This window comes from Episyrphus balteatus, chromosome 4 (genome assembly GCF_945859705.1).
Source record: "Episyrphus balteatus chromosome 4, idEpiBalt1.1, whole genome shotgun sequence".
Lineage (NCBI taxonomy): Eukaryota > Metazoa > Arthropoda > Insecta > Diptera > Syrphidae > Episyrphus > Episyrphus balteatus.
The window spans coordinates 41,754,300-41,776,195 of NC_079137.1; the positions used below are offsets into that span (position 1 = coordinate 41,754,300).

General features: G+C 29.2%; 4 protein-coding genes across 4 annotated transcripts; 2 read left to right on the forward strand and 2 right to left on the reverse strand.

Moving 5' to 3' along the window:
• Positions 1–232: 232 nt before the first annotated feature.
• On the reverse strand, positions 233–1,760 carry LOC129919861 (alpha-tocopherol transfer protein-like). The gene is made up of 3 exons (XM_056000947.1): positions 1,071–1,760; positions 637–1,009; positions 233–578 (listed from the first exon to the last, which is right to left on the reverse strand). Exons 1-3 carry the CDS (start codon positions 1,370–1,372, stop codon positions 318–320), a joined length of 936 nt encoding a protein of 311 aa, XP_055856922.1. The 5' UTR covers positions 1,373–1,760; the 3' UTR covers positions 233–317.
• Positions 1,761–6,081: 4,321 nt separating this feature from the next.
• LOC129918868 (uncharacterized) lies at positions 6,082–7,338 on the forward strand. The gene is made up of 3 exons (XM_055999613.1): positions 6,082–6,577; positions 6,631–7,009; positions 7,091–7,338. Exons 1-3 carry the CDS (start codon positions 6,318–6,320, stop codon positions 7,280–7,282), a joined length of 831 nt encoding a protein of 276 aa, XP_055855588.1. The 5' UTR covers positions 6,082–6,317; the 3' UTR covers positions 7,283–7,338.
• A 2,350-nt stretch (positions 7,339–9,688) lies between these two features.
• Positions 9,689–21,202, forward strand: LOC129919217 (uncharacterized). The gene is made up of 6 exons (XM_056000071.1): positions 9,689–10,069; positions 10,125–10,497; positions 10,563–10,808; positions 20,057–20,409; positions 20,474–20,846; positions 20,901–21,202. Exons 1-6 carry the CDS (start codon positions 9,771–9,773, stop codon positions 21,153–21,155), a joined length of 1,899 nt encoding a protein of 632 aa, XP_055856046.1. The 5' UTR covers positions 9,689–9,770; the 3' UTR covers positions 21,156–21,202.
• On the reverse strand, positions 14,751–15,986 carry LOC129919432 (alpha-tocopherol transfer protein-like). The gene is made up of 3 exons (XM_056000303.1): positions 15,596–15,986; positions 15,158–15,530; positions 14,751–15,100 (listed from the first exon to the last, which is right to left on the reverse strand). The coding sequence occupies exons 1-3, from the start codon at positions 15,892–15,894 to the stop codon at positions 14,846–14,848; spliced, it is 927 nt and encodes a 308-aa protein (XP_055856278.1). The 5' UTR covers positions 15,895–15,986; the 3' UTR covers positions 14,751–14,845.
• Positions 21,203–21,896: the final 694 nt, after the last annotated feature.

Consider the following 21,896-nt stretch of genomic DNA (forward strand, 5'->3'; position numbering starts at 1 on the left):
AGCATCCTTGTTCTGATGGCCAGCTTAAGATTAGATTAACAATTTAATGCAAAAATAATGACTTACATTTTTTTTAATACCTAAACAAAATTGATACCGTTTATCCACAGTTTATATATGGATTATACTGAATGAGTTTAAATCAATAAAATACAACAAAAATTATATATTGTTTGTCAAGTGTCAGCCTTTCAAAAATTTATTGTAGCTATGTGATAAAAGTATTAAAACATTGCCAACCACACACCACTACTACACACCATCTTTTAATCTCAACACGATAAATCCTAATCAGTCAAATCAAGGTTCTTTACGCACTAATCGATTGTTAATTTCTTAAATGATCCATCAATACCGAAAATACTATTATAATCAATTGCTTTTTCAGCCTTTCTCAGCTCTTCTGTTACTCCGAATTTAGCACTCTCTTTGAAATAGTCTCGATAGCTGAGGAATTTTGCTTCCATTGAAGCTACAATTTCGGGAATAGTTCCATTTTCTCCACCATATTCAACGGGGAGATATTTTTTCGGGATGTGTTCGTAGAGTGTTTCACTTCCAGTTGCATGTAAATGAATCTGATAAGAAGACGAAATTCTAAAATAATGTTTTCCAAAGAAATTTGGAGATACTTACACGTTTCGTAGCTTTTTCGGGGAAGAAAGACTTAATTCCCCTAAATCCCATTTCGAATGCTGGTGGAACATTGATAAAATGTGTTCCCTTCTGTCTCATTGGACTAGCCTCGTCAGCGAAAACCGAAAGCTTTCTCAACAAACTGGGATGAAGTTGAAACAAATGATTGGCTCCAACATCTTCCATATCCATCACTTCGACATAACCACTTATGACCGAATTATCGTCCTCGAGCATCATAATTTCTCCAAACATTATACCAACTCGAATAATATCGGCAAACTTGAACTTATCCGTGTCGTAAATTGTGGCACGAATTATGTTAATACAGGGGCCTTCATCGTCTTCAAGACGTGGAAGTCGCAGAATCACTCTGAAACAATCAAAAAATCAGTATTTGAAAACTTCTTTTACAAACCTCTTAAAAAACCTACCCCATTCTAATAATTTCCAATGAAAGTTCATCATCAACTGAACGATTATTGAAGACTTCTGGAATACCAGCTTGCAAAGTGTAGTATTGATCTAATTTGTGCTTAGCCTTTTCCATGTTAAACTTACAACCTCTCAAAAATGCAACCAAAAATTGATCAGAAGTTCTAGATTGTAAATGTGGTTGTTTCTCAACCCATTCTCTAAGCTGTTTAATATCATCGTCAAGGCGCTCGGGCACCTCATTTAACTCCGCCACTGCACGCTCTTGAAGTTTTGGAATTAACGGTCTTAATTGTGCCATAATTGCTTAGATAATCACTTCTTAACACTCCAAAGGCGATTAGAATAAAATAGATTGTGTCCAACAAACACTACACTTCGGACGGCTGCGGCTATTGCTTAGCTACGAGCTCAACTACCTGAGCTGGCGTCTTCTTTTCAACAACTGAAATGTATTGGCTCCTTATAGTGCGTTAGAACTTCACAAGTATTATAGTCTTCAATACCTACGACCACCCTTAACTATACATGCATCAGCTTTTACAGTAGAGGCATTTATTTACTGCGAGAAAAGACTGTGTAAAAATGTATAAGTGGTATCTTAGAGGTTGAATTTTATAATCTTGTGTGTGTCGTCGATTTGTTAAGCTTCTTGAGTTTTTTTTTTTCTTTGTTTTGTCGAAATTAGGGTGGGAAGCCATATAGCCATGGCTAATCGAAGATTTGTATTTATATTGTGGCTATAAAGCCAGATTAACGTTGCATGTTAAGTTTTATTTTTATTGTTGTTGTTTTTGTTTTTTTTTTTTTTTTTTTTTGTGGAACTGGGGAATCGGAACTTGTTGCAATTAGTTGTTTTTTTTTTTTTTTTTGTATCATAGGGGTTAGTCGGTTAACTTGGTATTCATTGTATTCGTTTATAAACTTGTATTTACCGTTTTACAATCAATGCGAATTAGATGGGTATGGACTTTTGTTTTGTTTTGTTTTGCACACGACAGTTCAGCTTAGTAGTGTACAATTTAAATGTCTCATGTGAGAAAATTACTAGGAATTAGAAGTAAAAGAACGTTTTGGGGGAGGTTTTCCTTTTTGATGACACTGTGGTTTTACGAATTTCATGATTTATGAAGGTTGTTGAGTTTTTCACAGACATAGACTGGTGCTCAATGTAACTTGACACCAGAATTTCCGAAATAAATTCGACGTTAGTAAACATAAAGTCTGAGAAAATATGGAGATATGCACAACAAATATAATTTAAATTGCTAAGAGTTTCTCACTACATGTCATTTTTATGAAATTTTAGTACCCATTTTAGTTTATTGATTCAAATACTGTGATTGACTTTCGATTTCTTTAAACTTTGTACCGTAAGTTCCGTTTCAGCCATTCCTTTGGGAAATTTCATTGGGAACAAAATTTATAATTAGCTTCAATATTTTAGTTGAACTATAATGTATAGTGAAATTGTCAAAATTGTAAGAAATTCTACGAATTTCAAAAAAATAAAATGCACGGCTGGGGTCGCACGTACTTGCTTTTATGCTAAAAGTAACTCTAATGTTAAAGCTTTTAATTCAAGAAAATTAGGAAAAATTTAAAGCTTGATATATTCAAGAAATTTCATAAGTAGAGTAAAAAATTAAATGTTTTAAATGTTTTAAAAAATTAACGGTTTTAAATGATGTTTTACAAAAAACCAAGTATGCTATTTTATTAATTGTATAAAAAAGTATTTTTAGAAAAAAAAAATTCGAAAATTGTTAGAGCCGTTTTTTAAAAAAATAATTTCTTATATGTATATAAAAAATTTCTTACATTTTTCAAAAAAAAAGTTGGTATGCCATTTTGAAGAAATAATTAATTTACACATAAAAACGAAGTTTTTCACCAACCCGTTTTCAAAAAATTGATTTTTCAAAAAAAAATTTTTTTATTTTTAAAAAATCCAAAAATGCGTTTGTTGAAAATTTTAATATTACCTTTATCTAAACGCTTTTGCATAAAAATTTTCGTTGAAATCGGGTTAATTTTGTACAAGATATTCAGAAACCAAAAAAAACGTTCTATGACAGGTAGGTACCGTTAATAACGGTATAAAAAATATTTTTTTTATTTCAAAATTTGTCTCTTATGTGTAATACTACACACAAAAATTTGAATCATTTAAAATTGGAGCCGTTTTTGAAAAAAAATTAACTTTTCTATTTCAGTTATATGGTAGGTACCGTTAGTTTTGGTCATAAAAAAAATTTCAATTTCCCCTCTAGGGAATCACAAAAAACTGGTAACTACCAAGTTTAAAGAAAATCACTTCACTCGTTTAGGCTGTAGCTCGAGGTATATACAGACAGACAGACAGAATTGCCGCGGACTCACTTTTTTGGCATTCTCCATCATCGAAATGTCCTGTAAAATTATTATCTCGAGTTCGATTTTTTTTACGAATCCTAAACTTGCCCTATAGGCTATAGTACCTATATCGCAAGTTAAAATAAATACAAAATTTTCCATGCAGAAATTTTTAATTCGCAGTAACATTTTTTTTATGCACAATATTTATATGTAAATATTTGCAATAAAAATTTTATTTTTGCAATTTTTTTTTTTTCATTTTAAATATAAGATATTTTTGTTTGCATTACAATTTATTTTTTAATGCAAATAATTTTTATTTGCAATAAAATTTTTTGTTTTAATGCAAAATATGTTTTTTTGGTTGCAATAAAAATTTGTTATTAATAAAAATTCTTTTTTAATTGTAATCAGTATTTTTTTTTAATTTTTAATGGAAAGCAAAAAATGTACTAGAAATAAATTGATTTTTGCAACCTTGCTCATATATTTTGTACGTTACGTATTGCTATTGTACGAAACGTATTCGGCATTTAAGATATTTTTGAAAATATCTATAATTTCGTATAGCATACCCAGGGACTGGAATGAGCACGGAACAGAAAAAACATTACAGATATTTGAAGGATATAGGACAACGAAAATGTCTTATTTATTAAATCAAGCTTAGGGGTGGAAAATGACCAATAAATAGTTAATATAAAGAACACAGAACTCAAATAAAGTATTTAATTTGATTTATAATGAACATTTATTAAAAAAAATACTATTTTACGGGAAATATTTAAGAATATAGACTGCCAAAAACTAAATGCATTACATTCTAATTCTAGCTCCGAATTTAACATAGTAAATTCGTTTAGTTAAACGATTTTGGAAATGTAATTTATGTTCTAAAAATATGTACATATGTATTTCCGTCAGCCACCGTTATATGTATTTTAAAAATTACAATTTTGACTTGTTTGTAATTTTTTTGAAATACCTTGGCTAATTGAGAAAAAGTGTAAAAAGGACAATATTTACATTGAAAAAAAACAAATTTGGATTTTTAAGAGGTTGGTAATTTGAAAAAAGTTTTGTTTGTGGGTTAACGAAAAAAAGTGATGTAATTTGTTGGAATTACTATGGTTACTTGAGAAATGTTTAAATAGTTCAACTCGTGTACTAAAAAAAAACTTCCTCACACATCATTTAATATTAATTGTAACTTTTTTTTTTCTTTTTTTTTGTGGTTTTTAAGGTGAAATAAAACAAATTAACTCAATCTTCTTAGCAGGAATGTTATATGGACTGCATTCAATCAATCAAGAATTCTAAAACAAAAAGATAACATTTGAGACCAATGGATTAACTTTTTCCAAGTTATATATTTAAAAAAAGGTCACTATGGTGTATGCGTACTATTTTTTTTTTTTGTTAAGTAATGATTTATCTATTATCTTATTATTAATGAAACTAATTGGCCTTTGTAACCAACTACCTATAGTTAGGACTAACCTTGGGCGAACGAACCACAATGATAAATCAACGATTTTTCAGTTAACAAAAAAAAAATATTTTTGTGATTTTTGAGGTGAATAAAAAATAATGCTTCTATAATTTTTAAACTAAGCGATAGCAAAAACAACAGCTGGACTTTGCTGGGCTAACTTTGTGAAAAAAACTAACGATTTTTTCACAGGACAAAAAAAAATCATAAATTTTTCGATTTCGGATATGAAAAATGTTTTTTATTGTATCTTTAGAAAAAATGGTGGAATAAAGAAAAAAAAAGTTGCCCTATCCTAGGCGAACGTTGGACAAACCACAGTTCAAAACCAAACTATTTTTAAACTGAAAAAAAATTATTTTTTGTGATTTTTGAGGTGAAAAAAAAAAATAATTCCTTTATAATTTTAGAACTAAGGGTCGGCTAACGAAAAAAAATATTGGGCTATCCTGGGCTAATCTTGGGCAATCGAACCAGGCAGGTTCGAAAAAAAATTTGAATTTGGGAGTGCCAACTTCACATAGCCAATTTACCAGTTACCAGTGTAATGAAGTTATGTTCGAACAATACATAGTATAAAATTTCAATTCAACAATAAATAAATTTAATAGTTTTAACTCTCAACAGATTCTTACCAAAACTCAACTTGTTTTACGATTACGTCACAGAATAAATCATGGATCACTGTGTTGTAAACGTCACTTTGTTTTTATTAAAAAAAAAATCTTTATGAATATTCTTGAAAATTTGTTTACCTTTTGAAAAATTTAATTTGTTAATTCAAAAACATCTATATGGCATTTAATAATATTCAAGATTATGTTTAATATTAGCGTGATACCATACTCTATCTATATCATTATTGTGCGCGCAGTAGTAATATTTTAAAACATGCAAAATGAGAAGTACAGCTTTTCAATAAACTGACACTCTAAGACCTTGCATCTTCAAAAACAATAACGAATCAAACAAGTAATTAAGATCAATTGTATTGAATGAATGAATGAATGAATGAAATGATGTTAATTTTCTGCAATATAGTATCTAGTGCATAAACTTACTTAAGTTACATGACATATTTATAGAAAAGTACTCAAATAGTGAATTTTTATTTTTAGTTCAAACTCAAACCCAATATTCTATTATTTCGCAGAATTTAACTGACGACATCATACCTCTACAATTCATAGATACCTATAATTTTGTCAAGAATGAGTTTTACTTTATAATGACCTCGTGCTTGAACTTTTCAATAAACAACTCAGACTTAATTAGTTTTAAGCTCATTGACAGGGGTTTTTTTTTTGCATTTCGAGACAAAATAGTAAACTGAGTTTTGTTAAGATTAGTTAAATAATTTTGATTATTTTTTTTAAAATGATTTAGTTGTAATAAAATGTCAACAAAGATAGTTGATCTTTATGAACGTAAAATTGCAATTCTTATTGAAGATCTTTGTTTGTGGGTTTTAAGTCAACCACATCTTAATTCTCGTATTGATGATGAATTTCTTCGTGGATTTTTAAGGTCATGTCGATATGATTTAAATGAGACGAAAATTCATTTAGATACATTCTACACTTTTAAAAATACTATACCATCGATTTTGACAGAACGAAATGTTAACAAAAAAATTCTTGACATATGTCAAATGGGGTAAGTTAAGATCATAACATCAAAAAGCTTGTCTAAAAATATTTTTTTAATAGAATTTCAGTTTTTCTACCCGTATCCCTAAATGACAAAGATGTTCGATTAAACTTTACTAAATATCCACTACTGCCAAGGTCCAGTACATTTACCTATGCTGACGTCATAAAACTTTTCTTTATGCTTGCTGAAGTCAACATGATCGAATCTAGGAATTCGGATCCTCAAGCTGCCGTAGTTTATGTTATTGATTTGGATAAATCAACCTTCAGACAGAGTCTCAAAATTGATATCAGTTTTTCAAAAAATATATCTCAATTTATTCAGAACGGACTTCCACTCCAAATAGACGAAGTGCATTTTATAAATGTGTCTAAATATTTCAAGTGCATACTACGAATGGCTTGCTCGTTTTTAAACGCGGATTTAAAGAAAAAGGTAAATAGAGCATTTTTAAATTAAAAGTGAAGTTTTTCAATCCAAAAAAATACTTATCTAATGCTAACTTCTTTTTTTTAGTTTCATGCACACAGTTCTATGGACACATTTTACAAATATGTACCACAGGAATTTTTGCCAATTGAATATGGAGGTAAAAATGGAAACATAGCGACATGTATTAAGAGACAAATGGAAAGTCTTGTAAAGTTTGAACAATATTTCGAGGAAGATGTTATGTATGGAGTTAATGAATTTTTAAGAAGAAAGTAAAATTCAAATTATTATCTATTGTTTTTTTTTTTAGTGTTAAGAATATGTTACTGCGTAATCACACTGTACTTTTTTCTTAAATTTTATTAATTTTAGGTACTTACAAATTTTGTTATCGTTAATTTGACTTAATTATTTGTGTGAAACAATAAGGTGTTTTTTGTAATTTTTTGTTCGCAAACTTACAAATAAAATTGATACATTTTTCTATACATTTAACAATTTGTCAAAAATTTAATGGATATTGAGGTTTTGATAAAATTTTATTTCTAAGAGAACAATGAAACATTTTTTTGGTTTGGAAAACCCAAAAGTTTCTTTGAGGTCTGGTTTATTTCTAAGAGAACAATGAAACATTTTTTTGGTTTGGAAAACCCAAAAGTTTCTTTGAGGTCTGGTTCTGAGTTATTTGCCCCCTTCGAAGGCCTTCCGAAAATAATGAATTTTAAAAAATTTCCTCCAAATCCATCGAGTTATACATCAAAAGAAAGGTATTTTTAAGCTATATTCTTAAACACATTCCAAAAGTTTCTTAGAGCTCTGGTTGCTGAATTATTTGGAATCGAAATATTTTGTATCTTAGATTCGAAAGCAGTTATCTTGGGAATAAAATCTCGGAACAAGTTTTAGTTCAATGGTTCGAGTTTATAATGAAGAGGCCTTTAGTTTTAAATCAAAAAGTTACGAATCAATTTTTCTTGGATTTTCGAATAAAATCCAAGGTTAAACCCTATCTAGTCCAGTGCATTTATGATGTTCATATATGGGCGACCCAGCAGTTTGTACCACCCCCAAATTTTTTTTGCTTGTTCGATAGAGCATTGGTTGAATATCATTATCCTGATTTTTCGCACTCGCGAAATTAACCTTTCGGACGCCATCTTGGATTTTAATTTTTGTTAAATATCTCGATTTCTATTTATCCAACATAAAAGTTGTGTATACAAGAAACGTAGGCAATTAAATTTCGCGTCTTTTATGTTAAGAACACTTTTTCGATATTCTGAATTTTAAAAAAAGTTACAAGCCAAAAAAGTAAAAAAAAAAACCGAAAAAATGACAATTTTAAAGATTTGAGCACTTTTTATCAAAATTATGAAAAAACGTATTGGAAAAAGATTATTCGCCTTAAAATTCTCTACAACTCTGCTATACAACTTTTTTTTGTATCACTATAATTAATAAAGTTATTAACACTTTTTTGTTAAAAAAATACCCCTTTTTTACGCAATGAAGAGACTTAAATATAAAAAAATTGCAGGTCCTGAATTTTCTCTTGCAACATAAAGCTATAAAATACTCACTAATCATTTAAAATTCAATATTTGGTAAAAAAAAAAATTAAGAAAAAGTAAAGATAAAAAACACAAACAAAAAAGAGCATTTTTAATAACTTTTGTATTTAAAGCGATAGAAAAAAAAAGTTGTATAGCAGAGTTGTAGAGAATTTTGAGGTGAATAATCTTATCTAGGAAAGTTTTTTAATAATTTTGATAAAAAGTGCTCAAAACTTTAAAATTGTCACTTTTTTCTGTTTTTTTTTTACTTTGTTGGCTTGTAACTTTTTTAATATTCAGAATATCGAAAAAGTGTTCTACCATAAAAGACGCGAAATTTAATTGTTTACGTTTCTTGTATACACAACTTTTATGTAGGAAAAATAGAAATCGAGATATTCCAAGATGGCGGTCGAAAGGTGAATTTCGCCAGTGCGAAAAATAAGGGTAATGATATTCAGCCAATGCTCTATCGAATGAGCAAACAAAATTTGGGGGTGGTACAAACTGCTGGGTCAAATTATAAATGCACTGGACTATTCCGAAAAAATCGCATTTAAAATTTTTTTTTCTTAGATTTGAAAGCAGATTTTTTCGGAACAAAGTCTCGAAACGAGTTTTGATTTAAAGGTATTTTATATAGATTACAAATCTCCTTTTTTTTAGATTTCATACTTCTATTTGAAGTTAAAAACAAAAAGAAATAGTATCTAACCAAGAAAACCGCACTGTAAAATTAAACTCATTTTCGACTGTTTATTCTGAGTGATATTTTTAGCTGTCTTTTTTTCACCTAAAATGAGCTTTGAACTCTTGAACTGAAATACTAATTTCAACCAATAAAAATTAATTTATTGCTTTAAATATGATTCTGAAGATGAAAAAGATATTTTACTTTTATCAAAGTACTTACAAAACGTTTTGTAAGTAATAAAAACAATATCTATGATTTTCCTTAATCAAATAAAAATATTATAATCTCACATTCGTCTAGGTGTATAATACAATAATGATGAACTTGGAAGCGAAATAAAATGTAGATAAACATATTTATTTGCACATATTTTATTTTTTTTTATCGCCAAGTCACTGAGTCAGTTCTATGAGTAAAATTATTTGACAAATTTTTATCAACATTCAGTTCTGAGGTAAACTTTAATCACATCGGTTGGCATAGGTTTTTTTTTTATTGAAATAGAAGAACCAAAAAAATGATTAACGTTCGACCTCTGAATCCAGAATTAGCTAAAAAGGCTCGAGAGGAACTTCACGAAGTCGAAAGTCGCATAGCAGATGATATAATAGCTTTAAGGACATGGGTGGAAAAACAACCTCATCTCCATGCAAGGACAGATGATCAGTTTTTGTTGTCATTCCTGCGAGGATGTAAATATAGCATGGAAAAGGCTAAACAAAAATTCGATTATTACTACACAATCAAGACTATGTCACCTGAAATTTTCCTCAACAAGCAGATCGATGATCGATCAATGAGATTAGCTCGATTAGGGTAAGTTTTAAGCAATTATAAATGTTTGCGTGAAGACTAATCAGTTTACTTTTAGGCACATAGTTCCTCTGCCAACCCCTCTTAAGCCTGATGGACCACGGATTCACATAACTCGATATGCTAATGTCAATCCCAAGGAATTCACCATCCTAGATCTCTTTAAGAATCAACTTCGAATTTTCGAAATTCAAATGTTCGAAGATGACAATTGTGTTATTGGGGGAGTCGTTAATGTTGCCGACTTGGGTAACAGCCCCAAGGGTCTTATTTTACAATTCGATCCTGTTCTGATCAAAAAATTAAGTGTTTTTGCGGATAAAGCTGCTCCAATTCGAATAAAGGGTCTGCATTTGATAAATGTTCCAAAAGAAGCTGCCGCTGTTATTAATATTGCTAGAAGTTTAATGTCGAAAAAAATTCGAGAAAGGGTAAAGCAATATTTTTTTTCTCAATCAAGCTGAAAATATTGATGGTGGTTTTTTATCTTTTCCAGCTGATTGTTCATCCAACACTTGAAAGCCTTCACAAATACATTCCACAGGAGTATCTTCCTAAGGATTATGGCGGTCACAATGGCACCTTACAGGAAGCAATCGATGGGTGGGAGAAACGATTGTTAGATCATAGAGAATTCTTTGAAGAAGATGTTCAGTACAAAGTGAATGAAAAGGCGCGAATAGGATCAAGAATGAATTTGGAGTCAGTTTTTGGCTTGGAAGGATCTTTTCGAAAATTAGAAGTCGATTGAATGGGATTCCCAGAGGGTGGTGTGTTATTTTCGTAAGTCATAATAATATTATGGTTATCGATTTTTTCATTTTGTATTTTTTGTTAAATTTAATCTAAGTCAGATAACTATCTAGTAAAGATAAGCACGTGTTCATTTCGATAATATTTATAAATCAATTTTTTGTTTTATGTATATGCGTTTTTATTGGTTTTCCACGTTAATACTTAATCATAACTTGCATGTGGATAAGTTAATTTGTTTTATAATTTGCCCAAAAACAAAAATTTTAGAATATTTCAGTTTTATTGAAGATTGTTTTTTATGACATAATAGGAAAGTTTCGGTGTTTTTTTTTTTTAATTTAATTAAAATATGATTGCATTATCAAATTTGTATATTATGACGTAATTGGAGACTTAATTAGTTATTTATGTAATTTTATTTCTTATTAAGTTATGATAATAAATTATTATAAAAAAAAAACATAAACATTTTTTTATTACTCTAAACGCAAAAAAACGTGTGGCTATCAAAAAATCTTAACCTTATCAACTGAAGGAGCTTTATTTTCTTTACGTCATAAACTACTGATGTAAGATAATTTTTTTTTTTTTTGGGACTTATAGGTAGTTTTTTTTAGTTTCTTAAGTTTTTTTTTAGTTTCTTTAATTTTAATGTGATGACTCATAATTATAAATTATTATTACTTAATGGTACTATATCTGATGGCTTTATTCAAGAGTTAAGTTATGAAGTATCAAATATTTACATATATAAGATAAGTACAAACCTATAAAAATACATTAGTTTAGAAAATGTCAAAACTTTCCATAAATTGAAGAATATATAAATTATCAGGATATAAGACATGCAGCGTTAATTCAAAATCGTAAACTTTATTTTCGTAGTTTTTTGCAATGAATCAAAAAATGTTAGTCCCATTATGCTTTGTATACCTAAGATTTTACTCCGTAGAATCTGAAAGCCGTATCGAAAAAATGAAAAAGCAATAGAATAATGTAAAATATTACCGGGCGACAAAAAAAATGCACTGTACTGATTAGACTGATTTTTTTTTTTTTTGTTCAAAGCATTACCGAAAATATTGTTGGAAATGACGAAAAAAAAATACTGTAAAAGTTTCAGCCCTTAATATTAATATTAAGTACCGCCGCATCGCAAATTTCTATTTCCCATACGATTTACATGGGAAAGATTGTGTTTTTGAGTTTGGAATTTTATAACTTTTTAACGGTTCAGCAAAAAGGCTAGATTTAATTATTTTCTTGTATAAAATTATAAAAAAAACGCTCTACAAAAAAGCTCTTAATAATTTTTTTTTTTTGATAAACTGCCCCGTTTCGAAGTTATTCAACTTTAAAATATAAAATGTAATTTTTTCTTCATTTTTTCTTCATTTTTTTTTAATTTTTGACGAAACTATCAGGTTTTTCAAAAAAAATTGGCAAATTTTTCAAATAATTATACTCTATGTTGTGTTTTGGTTTCACAGATCCTTTTATAATAACTCTCAAACCACTAATACTATCATATTAGATTTCTTCAATAAATTCGAATTATTCATTTTTTCAACATTAAACTATTTTAATTAATTTTTCGCGTCGGTTTTTTTTTTAATTTTATAAATGCAATTAAATGCAAATGTAAAAGCTTGTTACAGTCTAAGCGGCTACCGTTGAGTTACGACAGAGGTTAAAATTTGTTTAAAATGAAAAATAAGTTGATATTGAATATTAAAAAATATAATTGCTACTTTTAAAACTGGTTGCCAAACCAACCCTATTTTTCTATGAACAATTTCAAATAACATACTGTCATATCTTTGTAGTTTGATCAAATAAAATCAAAATCTTGAAAAAGTGATTTTTTTCTCAATTTTTTCAACTTTACCCAATTTTTTGTTTTCAAAATAAAACAAACAAAAAAATAAAGTTAGGTTATATTCTGGAAAAATATTTATTTAGGCACAAATTGGTGTATTGTTTTGTTAAATTTGACCAAAACTGCGGAATCTATGCTACTTTTCCGTAACTAGAAAATATGCCATATCATGCGATGTGAATTGCAAGGTGCACAATAGGGTGCTCGTTTTTTTTTAAATAATTAGAATTTGTATGCTTCTCAGATCTTATATGATTGGAAATAACCTTAAAATAATATTCCCCAAGTTTCAAGTCTCTAACATCATTCTAACCCGTGCCGCCAAGCGGTTGAAGTTTCTTATGGGAATAACATGGGGTTTCTTGGACCTAGTTCGATCAATTTTATATTCCAGCCAAACCATTTGTTCAAAAAATTTAAAACTTAAAGGACTCAAACTTTATAAGTGTAGCTATCATGTGACCGTTTTTCATATTTTTAATTGTAATAATTTTAGAGATTTAGCTTGGTAAAGAAAATCATTTTTTTCAGACTTTTTCAAAAATCGCTTTTTACACATATGATGGCAAAAAATTAAAAAAAACATACATTTTATTCACAAACAAGCGTAGTATGTTTATTTTATTTATGTTTATGTTTATTTATGGGATATAAACCTACACTTAGTTTGTTTAAACAATAGACTTATATACATGTTTAATGTATGGAAATCCTCTTTCCAAAAACATATAACATATTGAGAATTGTTAAAAATATGACTGAGATATTGATAGATTACATCGCAAAGTCTGTAAAAATGGTTTTTTGTAAATAAAAAAAAATGGAGGGTTCCAAAAATATAGCAAAAATATTTGTATGCATTATTCAACCATTGCACAGTGGTACCGGTTTCTAAGAAGGGCGGCCATAGGGGATTATGGTTAGGATAGCAACAAAATATACTTGAATATGTGTGAGAATATATTTTTTTAGCAATAAAAAATGAATTAATTGAAAAACAATTGTTTTATAAAGAAATCTTGTATATATTTAATAACAAAATGTAAAAAGAAGCCTTGAATCTACATACAAACAAATGATAAGTTATTTTTTAAAATTATTTGTTTGGTTTTTTTTTCAATTTCAGTCATAATTTTTATGTTACATTTCAGATTTAAAGCTTGCTTAATATCATATGTTTTTATAAAAATATGTGCAAAAACTTAAGGAAAACATAAAACTTAAAAAAACAAAAAAAAATTTGAAAAAGTTTTAAATATGAGAAATATGGGTAAAATTGAAACAATGAGTGTGAAAGAGTCAGTCGTAGCCCTTCGCACTTATTCGCAGACAGATTCAATTGTTTAAGAAACTACACGTGCTAGAGAAAATTTATGTATATGAATCATGTATTTATATTGATGACAACATAGTTAAAAGTTTCGGTAAAGTGAGAAGAAAAACAAAAGTATGGAATTTGAACCTGTCCTTTTCTAGTCTGTTTTTTATTGAAAATTTTAAATAAAATAGAATTGTAAACTCTTTAAATAAAGTACATACCTTCAACTTTAAGTTCCATAACAAAAAAAAAACTTTAAAAATAATTTTAACCGAAAAATACGCTTAAAAGTTTAAGTTGATTCGGGACCAAAAATAAAGCATTGAAATCAGACTTTTTTCGACAACTTTTTATGGTTGATATGAAAAGTTTCGTTATTTTCTCAAAATTTCTGTTATGCTATCTTAAAGAATAGGCTTTTTATAACAAATATAACGAAAAATGACGTCATTATAATGACATCGATATTTCGGCCTATGGCCTACTACGGAAACAATGTGCATTGGAATAGCCTACACTATGTTATTTCTCGGTCGTATTTTTTTTTTTATTTTGTAGCACAGTGATAGCAGTAGTTACAAATTTATACTATTTATTATAAGTTTAATAATACTCTCTCTCTCTCTCTAATACATACATTATGTATAAAAAAAAAGATTAATTTTATAGATTATACTCTGCAAATTTACAACTCACTATAAAATATACTTAATCAATAAAACAAACAAATATTGATATGTAAATATATAAAGCCAGATAGTTAAATTTTATTATACTTACTATAAAATTGTATTACCAACAATAAAATTATCTTTTTCAAATGCACTCAATCCACTTCCAATTTCCGAAATGATCCATCCAATCCAAATAAAGATTCCGAACTAACTTTTGTACCCACTCGTAGTTTCTCATCTGTTTTGTATTGATCGTCTTCTTCAAAATATGGTTTGTACTTAACCATAAGTTCTTCAATAGTTTCGATACAGTCACTAATACGTCCATTATTTCCACCATATTCTTCAGGAAGATACTCTTTGGGTACATGTTCATATAAACTTTCAGTTGTCAAATGAATTGTCATCTATTACAATTGTAGTAAAATAAACTATTTGATTTTCACCTTACTCAAAACACTTACCCTATCAAGAATCTTCTTAGGCATTAAATGTTGCACCATTTTCATAAATGTTATTGCTTCATGTGGAAAGTTTATAAAATGTATGCCAGCTACTCGAAATGGCATTGCCTTATCCGAAAAAACTCCGAGCTTTTTGCCAACCACTGGATCAAATTTCAAAAGAAACCCTAATGTCACATGTGTCATATCGATTATATTGATAATTCCTCCAATCACACAATTATCATCTTCAAGCATCATAATGTTATTGATACGCAATTGATTTTTAAAAAGTTCAATATATGAGAACTCGTTGAGGTCGATACCATCATAGCGAGTCAGAACGATGCGAGGTCCATCGGGTTTTAGTGGTTTTGGCAAGGGAATTAAATGCCTGTAACAAAAGGAGTTTGTTTTAACTTCAAAATTTTCATAAGTTTGCTATTATTTTGTGAATACCCAAGTCTTGTTAGTTTCATTGATTTTTCAGAAACTTGATTATTAAGGAATATATCCGGAGAAATACTTCGAAATGCATGGAAATAGTCGATTTTTTGTTTTGCCTTCTCCAAACTATATTTACAGCCTCGTAGAAAGGCCAGCAAGAATTGATCATTTGTCCTTGATTTCAGATGTGGTTGTTTCTCGATCCATTCTCGAAGAGTTGCAATATCTTGAGGAATACGTGCTTCAACTTCGTTTAGTTGAGTTCGAGCCTTTTCGGCTAGTTCGGGTGAAATTTGTCGAATATTTAGCATATTTAATTAAAATGAATTTTAAGACTGAACCGGTTTTATTAAAGTTCATTGGTGAACTGATAAGTTTTCATAGACAAGGACGTTCGTTTATTTACTATTTCATATTTTGCTTGCATTCGAAAGTCATTGATAAGTATTTTATTTGTTTTATATACTTTTTTTTATAAACTAAAGATAAGGTATCGACAGGAATATTGCAGGTGGGTACCTACAAATAAGCTGATTTTTATCACTCACTCAAGAGCATTATAATAATATAAATACACTTCGGTTGAACTCGTTCATGTAAAAAATTAATCTGATAATAGTAATAACTTAAAAAATAAAAATAGTCTAATGGTAGTATAACCTTTATAATCTTATTTTTACTGCATTAATTGAACAGATATCCCTAGCATTTTTTACTTTTGTATTTGAAATGTTAAGATATACGAAATTAAATTTAAATTTTTTAAGGCAGAAATTTTTTAAATTTCAATTCAATCCAGAATATGGAAAAAAGTGTTTACGAGGAAACGTCATAATCCCTTTGACATTCTTGTCAAAAAGTAAATTTTCATGGCTCACCACCGCGCCGCAAAAGAAGTATAACTTCAAAAATTATCTTATAGTAGCTATACCGCATTATGAAAAATCGTTAAACTGATTCAGTAGCTGCTGTTTAAAGAGAAAAAAGGTAGAACACAAGAAAGACCAGTCTTATCAGATAAAGTAGAACAGAAAACAACAATAGACACATTTGACGTTTTTCAACGAGTCATTTCTCGTCAAGCTACATCAACTACACTAGTGGAAAAAATTAATGGATAGGTACAAAAAAAAAATTCCAAATTTGTTGAGGTTTTTCATGTGATTGTATTTCCTTTAAATATGGTTGCACTGAAATTTTAGGTACAGTAGGGTTTCAAAAGTCGAACTTTCTAGTTTTAAGAACTTGCAATAAAATAATTTTGCAAGCTACATGTTCGGCTCAGTCCTATTTAATACCAAAAAAAATATTTCTTCAAAATTTTTCTAATTTAAATACAATAAATTTGCTTTTTTAGAAAGTTCCATATTCGAAATAATTAAAAGTTTTTAATTTTTTTTTAATTTTCATAATATAATAGATTCAAAAAAAAAAAGAGTGTGTGTACACATGTACACCAGACTGAAGTTATACTTCTCATTCAGTATATGTAAATGAATTTCATTTGATATTTTTAATTTCTATTATGAAGTAATTAATCCACACTTAGTTTTTTTACATTTTTATCAAGTGAACAATAAATTAATTCTTTCATCCTCCTTGCGTCCATGTAGTTTTCAATTTATTCTGTGAAATTTACTCATGTTGTGCGGTTCAGAACGTACGGTATATGGTTAACGAAAGTAAATGAATTGCGCATAAAATGTGCGATATGGTAATTTTATGAGAATTGTGTGTGCTTCAGCACTAGTAGTAGCAGTATGGAACTTGCAGGGTTGCTACAAAGCTCAAAAGTTAGCTGAGCTCAGCTCAAATTTTGAATTCCGGTACAATCCGGTTTTTCGACTTTTTTCAAAATTCCGAGAAAATCGCGTTTGAAAGTTGGGGTAAATTCTTTTTTCGAAAAATCCCCGAATCTTTGAACGCTCCTGGAAGCTAAACCGCTTGAGAGCAATTTTTGGGAGTGATGCCAAATGATAGCTTGTGTCATGGGCCTACGCTTTGCACATTATCAGATTTTTAAAAAATCGCCTTCCATGTTAAACCGCCACATCATGCCTATTTTATCAGAATCGTGCCTAATTTTTTTTTACTTTCAAGTTCTCCCGGTTTGAGAACGCGTGGTCCTACATGGATGGGAGTTGTACCCAAATGTAGGTTAGAGTCCCCGCTACCTTTTGGCAACAAAAATTTTTTTTTCATTTTCTTCAAAATTCCGCGATATAGGCGTTCGAATGCTTTGATCTAGAAACAGGGGAGTGGTGCCATATGAAAGCTTATATTCTCAGCTACCCGATAGTGGTATAATCCGGTTTTTCGATTTTATTCAAAATTCCGAGAAAATCGCCTTTGAAAGTTGGGGTTTAATTTTTTTTTCGAAAAATCCCCGCATCTTTGAACGCTCCTAGATGCTAAGCCGCTTGAGAGCAATTTTTGGGAGTGATGCCAAATGATAGCTTGTGTCATGGGCCTACGCTTTGCACATTGTCAGATTTTTAAAAAATCGCCTTCCATGTTAAACCGTCACATCATGCCTATTTTTTCAGAATCGTGCCTATTTTTTTTTACTTTTAAGTTCTCCCGGTTTGAGAACGCGTGGACCTACAGGGATGAGAGTTGTACCCAAATGTAGGTTAGAGTCCCCGCTACCTTTTGGCATCAAACATTTTTTTTTTTTTCATTTTCTTCAAAATTCCGAGATATAGGCGTTGGAAGTTGGGGGCGCTCACTTTCAGCTCAGCTCAAATGAGCTGAGCTATGGTACCTAGCTCAAAACTATCGATAGTTTTGTGAAGTATCGATATACTCGATATTTTTTTGTTATCGATGCTATCGATAGACTGTCAAAGTTTAACCAACACTAAACTAACAGTTAAATTAATTTTTAATGGAAAACATGCAATGTATTTGTGCAAAAAAGAACAAAAACAGCGAAAAACGATAAACAATGTAAAAAATTTCGATTTTTTTTAATTTTTTCAAAAAAATCACTAAATTTTCAAATAAATTGTTTAAAATAGTTTATAATGTCTTTCTACTGGTAGCAAATAACGTTTGAGCAGAATTATTAGCAATATAAATATTGTTTTTGGTTGAAAAATTACGAAAAAAAGTGAAAAATTGTCAAAATAATTGAAAATCTTTCAAAAAAAATTTTGTTCGAAGTCGCACCGATAAATCGAAAAACTAATGACGCCAATCGATTTCTCGGGTCCGAAATAGGGCGAAACAGTTATTCGCGCGCCTGTCAAGAATTTTGACTTGCACAGTGTAATGAGAGTTTCTACATAAAACATTGAACTTAATGAATACATTATTTGAAGACTTATATTTTAACTTTTAGGCCTCGTTTCCCCTATAAGAAAAAAAATTTAAAAAAAATTAAATTCGTTTTTAAAAGGAAAAAACAGCATCATAAATCAAATTTAGCTCCAAAACAAGTATGCAATTTAATTTCTTTTATTAAGATGTATTTTAAGAAAAAAATTCAAAATCGAAAGAGCCGTTTTATTTTATATAATTTTTTGAAAACATAAAAAAATTAATAAAATTGGTAGGTATCCCATTTTGTAACAAATATTATTAATCAACAAAATTTAAAAATAATTCAATTTCCCGTTTCCAAAAATTTGATTTTTCGAAAAAAAAAAAAATCAATTAATCCAAAAATTATTTTACTTTAAATTTAAAATTTTTATTTGCATTAGGTAACATAATAATATAAATGATTTTCTTTTGCAGTGGAAGTGTCAAAAATTTCGCATTTCGTTTTTGCGAGCTGCTAGTTTCAATACATAGACAAAAAAATAACTAAGCTACACTGTAAAAACTAAATATTAAAACTCATCAAAAAAATATAACCTTTTGAAATTAATAATTAAATTTAAATAGTGTAGGTAATGACATACACCCTATCGTGATTTCAATTAGTTTTATGATTTTTTATTCTATGTTTGAAACCATTTTTTTAGTACTTGGTTAGAAAGCCTTATCTTACGTCAAAAAACAAATTGAAATAAATAATAGCATCGGATAGGGTTGCCAAGCATCGTTTTCCTCAGATCGATTTTATTCCAGTTCTAACTGAAATCTAAATATTTTATCTGATATCAAGAGTTTGGAATCATAGTCGTAAATTCTCTAGGTCATTGTTAATAAATAAGGTAAATTGTGGTTAAACACTTGACGAATCTTCAAAATTATCATTTTATTTGTTCTCAAATTAAGTTAACAAATTTACTGATATGCAACTTTCATAAAAATAAGATTTAGGAACTATGTACGAAGGTCATTTATGATTTTTACGTAAATTCGTTGATACATAAAATCATATTTGGAAAGGTTAAATTAAATTTTAAGGAATTTGTAATTCAAAGAGATTTTACTAAGCTCTTGGCAACACTCAATTTAGTTTAACAAACGTCATCCCTGAATACAAGTTGCTACCAGTGCATTTGTTAACTTAAATAAAAAAACAGTTGGATATTAGGGTTCAATAGTAAGACAATGAATTCATGCAAATCACAAACTGCTGATATTCGACAAATTTCGCCCGAACTAGCCGAAAAGGCTCGAACTGAACTTCACGAAGTAGAGAAACGTATCCCCCAAGATATAGCAGCTCTTCGAGAATGGATTAAAAAACAACCACATTTAAAAACTAGAACAAACGATCAGTTTTTAATAACTTTCCTGAGAGGTTGTAAATACAGTTTGGAGAAGGCAAAACGTAAAATTGATAATTTCCATGCCGCCAGAAGTATCTACCCGGATATATTTTTAAATAATCCAATATCGGACAAATTTTTGAAACTAACAAGAATTGGGTAACAAAATATCGACGAAAATAAGACAAATTTTAAAAGCCATTCAATAACTCTTTCATTTTAGACCACTTCTACCCTTGCCAAAGCCATTAGGAGCCGATGGACCATGTATAATTTTATCTCGCTATAACAATATCAATCTCGATGAATTCTCATATCTTGATCTTTACAAAAGTCAGTTGCGTATTTTTAACATTCAAATGCTTGAAAACGACAATTGTACTATCGGAGGATTTATCAATGTCGTTGATATGGCACAAATAACGTTTGATTTTGTTATAAAATTTGATACTGTTTTAGCTAAAAAGCTATTAGTTTTCTCAGATAAAGCTATACCTTTGCGAGTAATTGCAGTTCATATAGTAAATTTCCCACCTGGAGCATATTCATTTGTGAAAATGATTCAGAATTTTTCACCTAAGAAAATTAAAGACAGGGTAAGATTTTAAAAGCATGGTTTTAAGTATTTTTTGATGAAATTTTTTTTTTAGGTTATGATACATTCATCACTTGAAAGTTTCTACGAACACTTTCCGAAGGAGTTTATGCCAGAAGAATATGGAGGAAATAATGGCCGTATCAGTGAATGTATCGAAACAGTTGAAAAACTTGCGCTAAAATATAAACCATATTTCGAAGAAGACGATCAGTATAAATCTGATGAAAAGCTGCGAGTTGGCATGAAGGTTACTTCAGAATCTCTTTTTGGACTGGATGGATCGTTTCGGAAATTGGACTTAGATTAAATGATTTCTTTGCAGTTTTACTTTGGAATTTATTAGCACTCTATAAAATATTATTTCAAACAGAAAATTTTAAATATGAATTAGTTTTAAAAAACAAAATAAGATTTCAAAAAATTTTAAGTAGGTAATGTTTATCTGTTCAAATGTATCACAACAAAAACATTACTGTTAAAAAAAGAGCCAAGTTCTCCTATGTTGAAATTATGCTGGCACAAAAAGTACTGAGATGTAAAAGTGTACCAAGTTCTAAAGTTTGGGTTCAAATTCGTATCAATAAAATTTTGATTGTTCTCTTGACAATTTTTCTTAATTATCGATTTTTAAAGTTATTTCAAAAATTGCCAAGTAAACAATCAAAATTTTATTGATACGAATTTGAACCCAAACTTTAGAACTTGGTACACTTTTATATCTCAATACTTTTTGTGACAGCATAATTTCAACATAGGAGAACTTGGCTCCTTTTTTAACAGTAATGTTTTTGTTGTGATTTCACTACTTTTTGCAAGGTATGGCTGTAGAATATAAAATCTCTATATTTGATGAAAATTCAGTGAAAATGGGTGGTTGCCACGCCCCCTGCCTGAAATTCTCAAACTTTAAATTTTTTCCTTTGTGTAAACTACCAGCGCCACCATTCTACCAAATTGCAAGATTCTACGACAATCAGAAGTGCTCTATAATATTTGATGAAAATTCAGCGGGAATGCCGGTTGCCACGCCCCCTGGCTGAAATTCTCA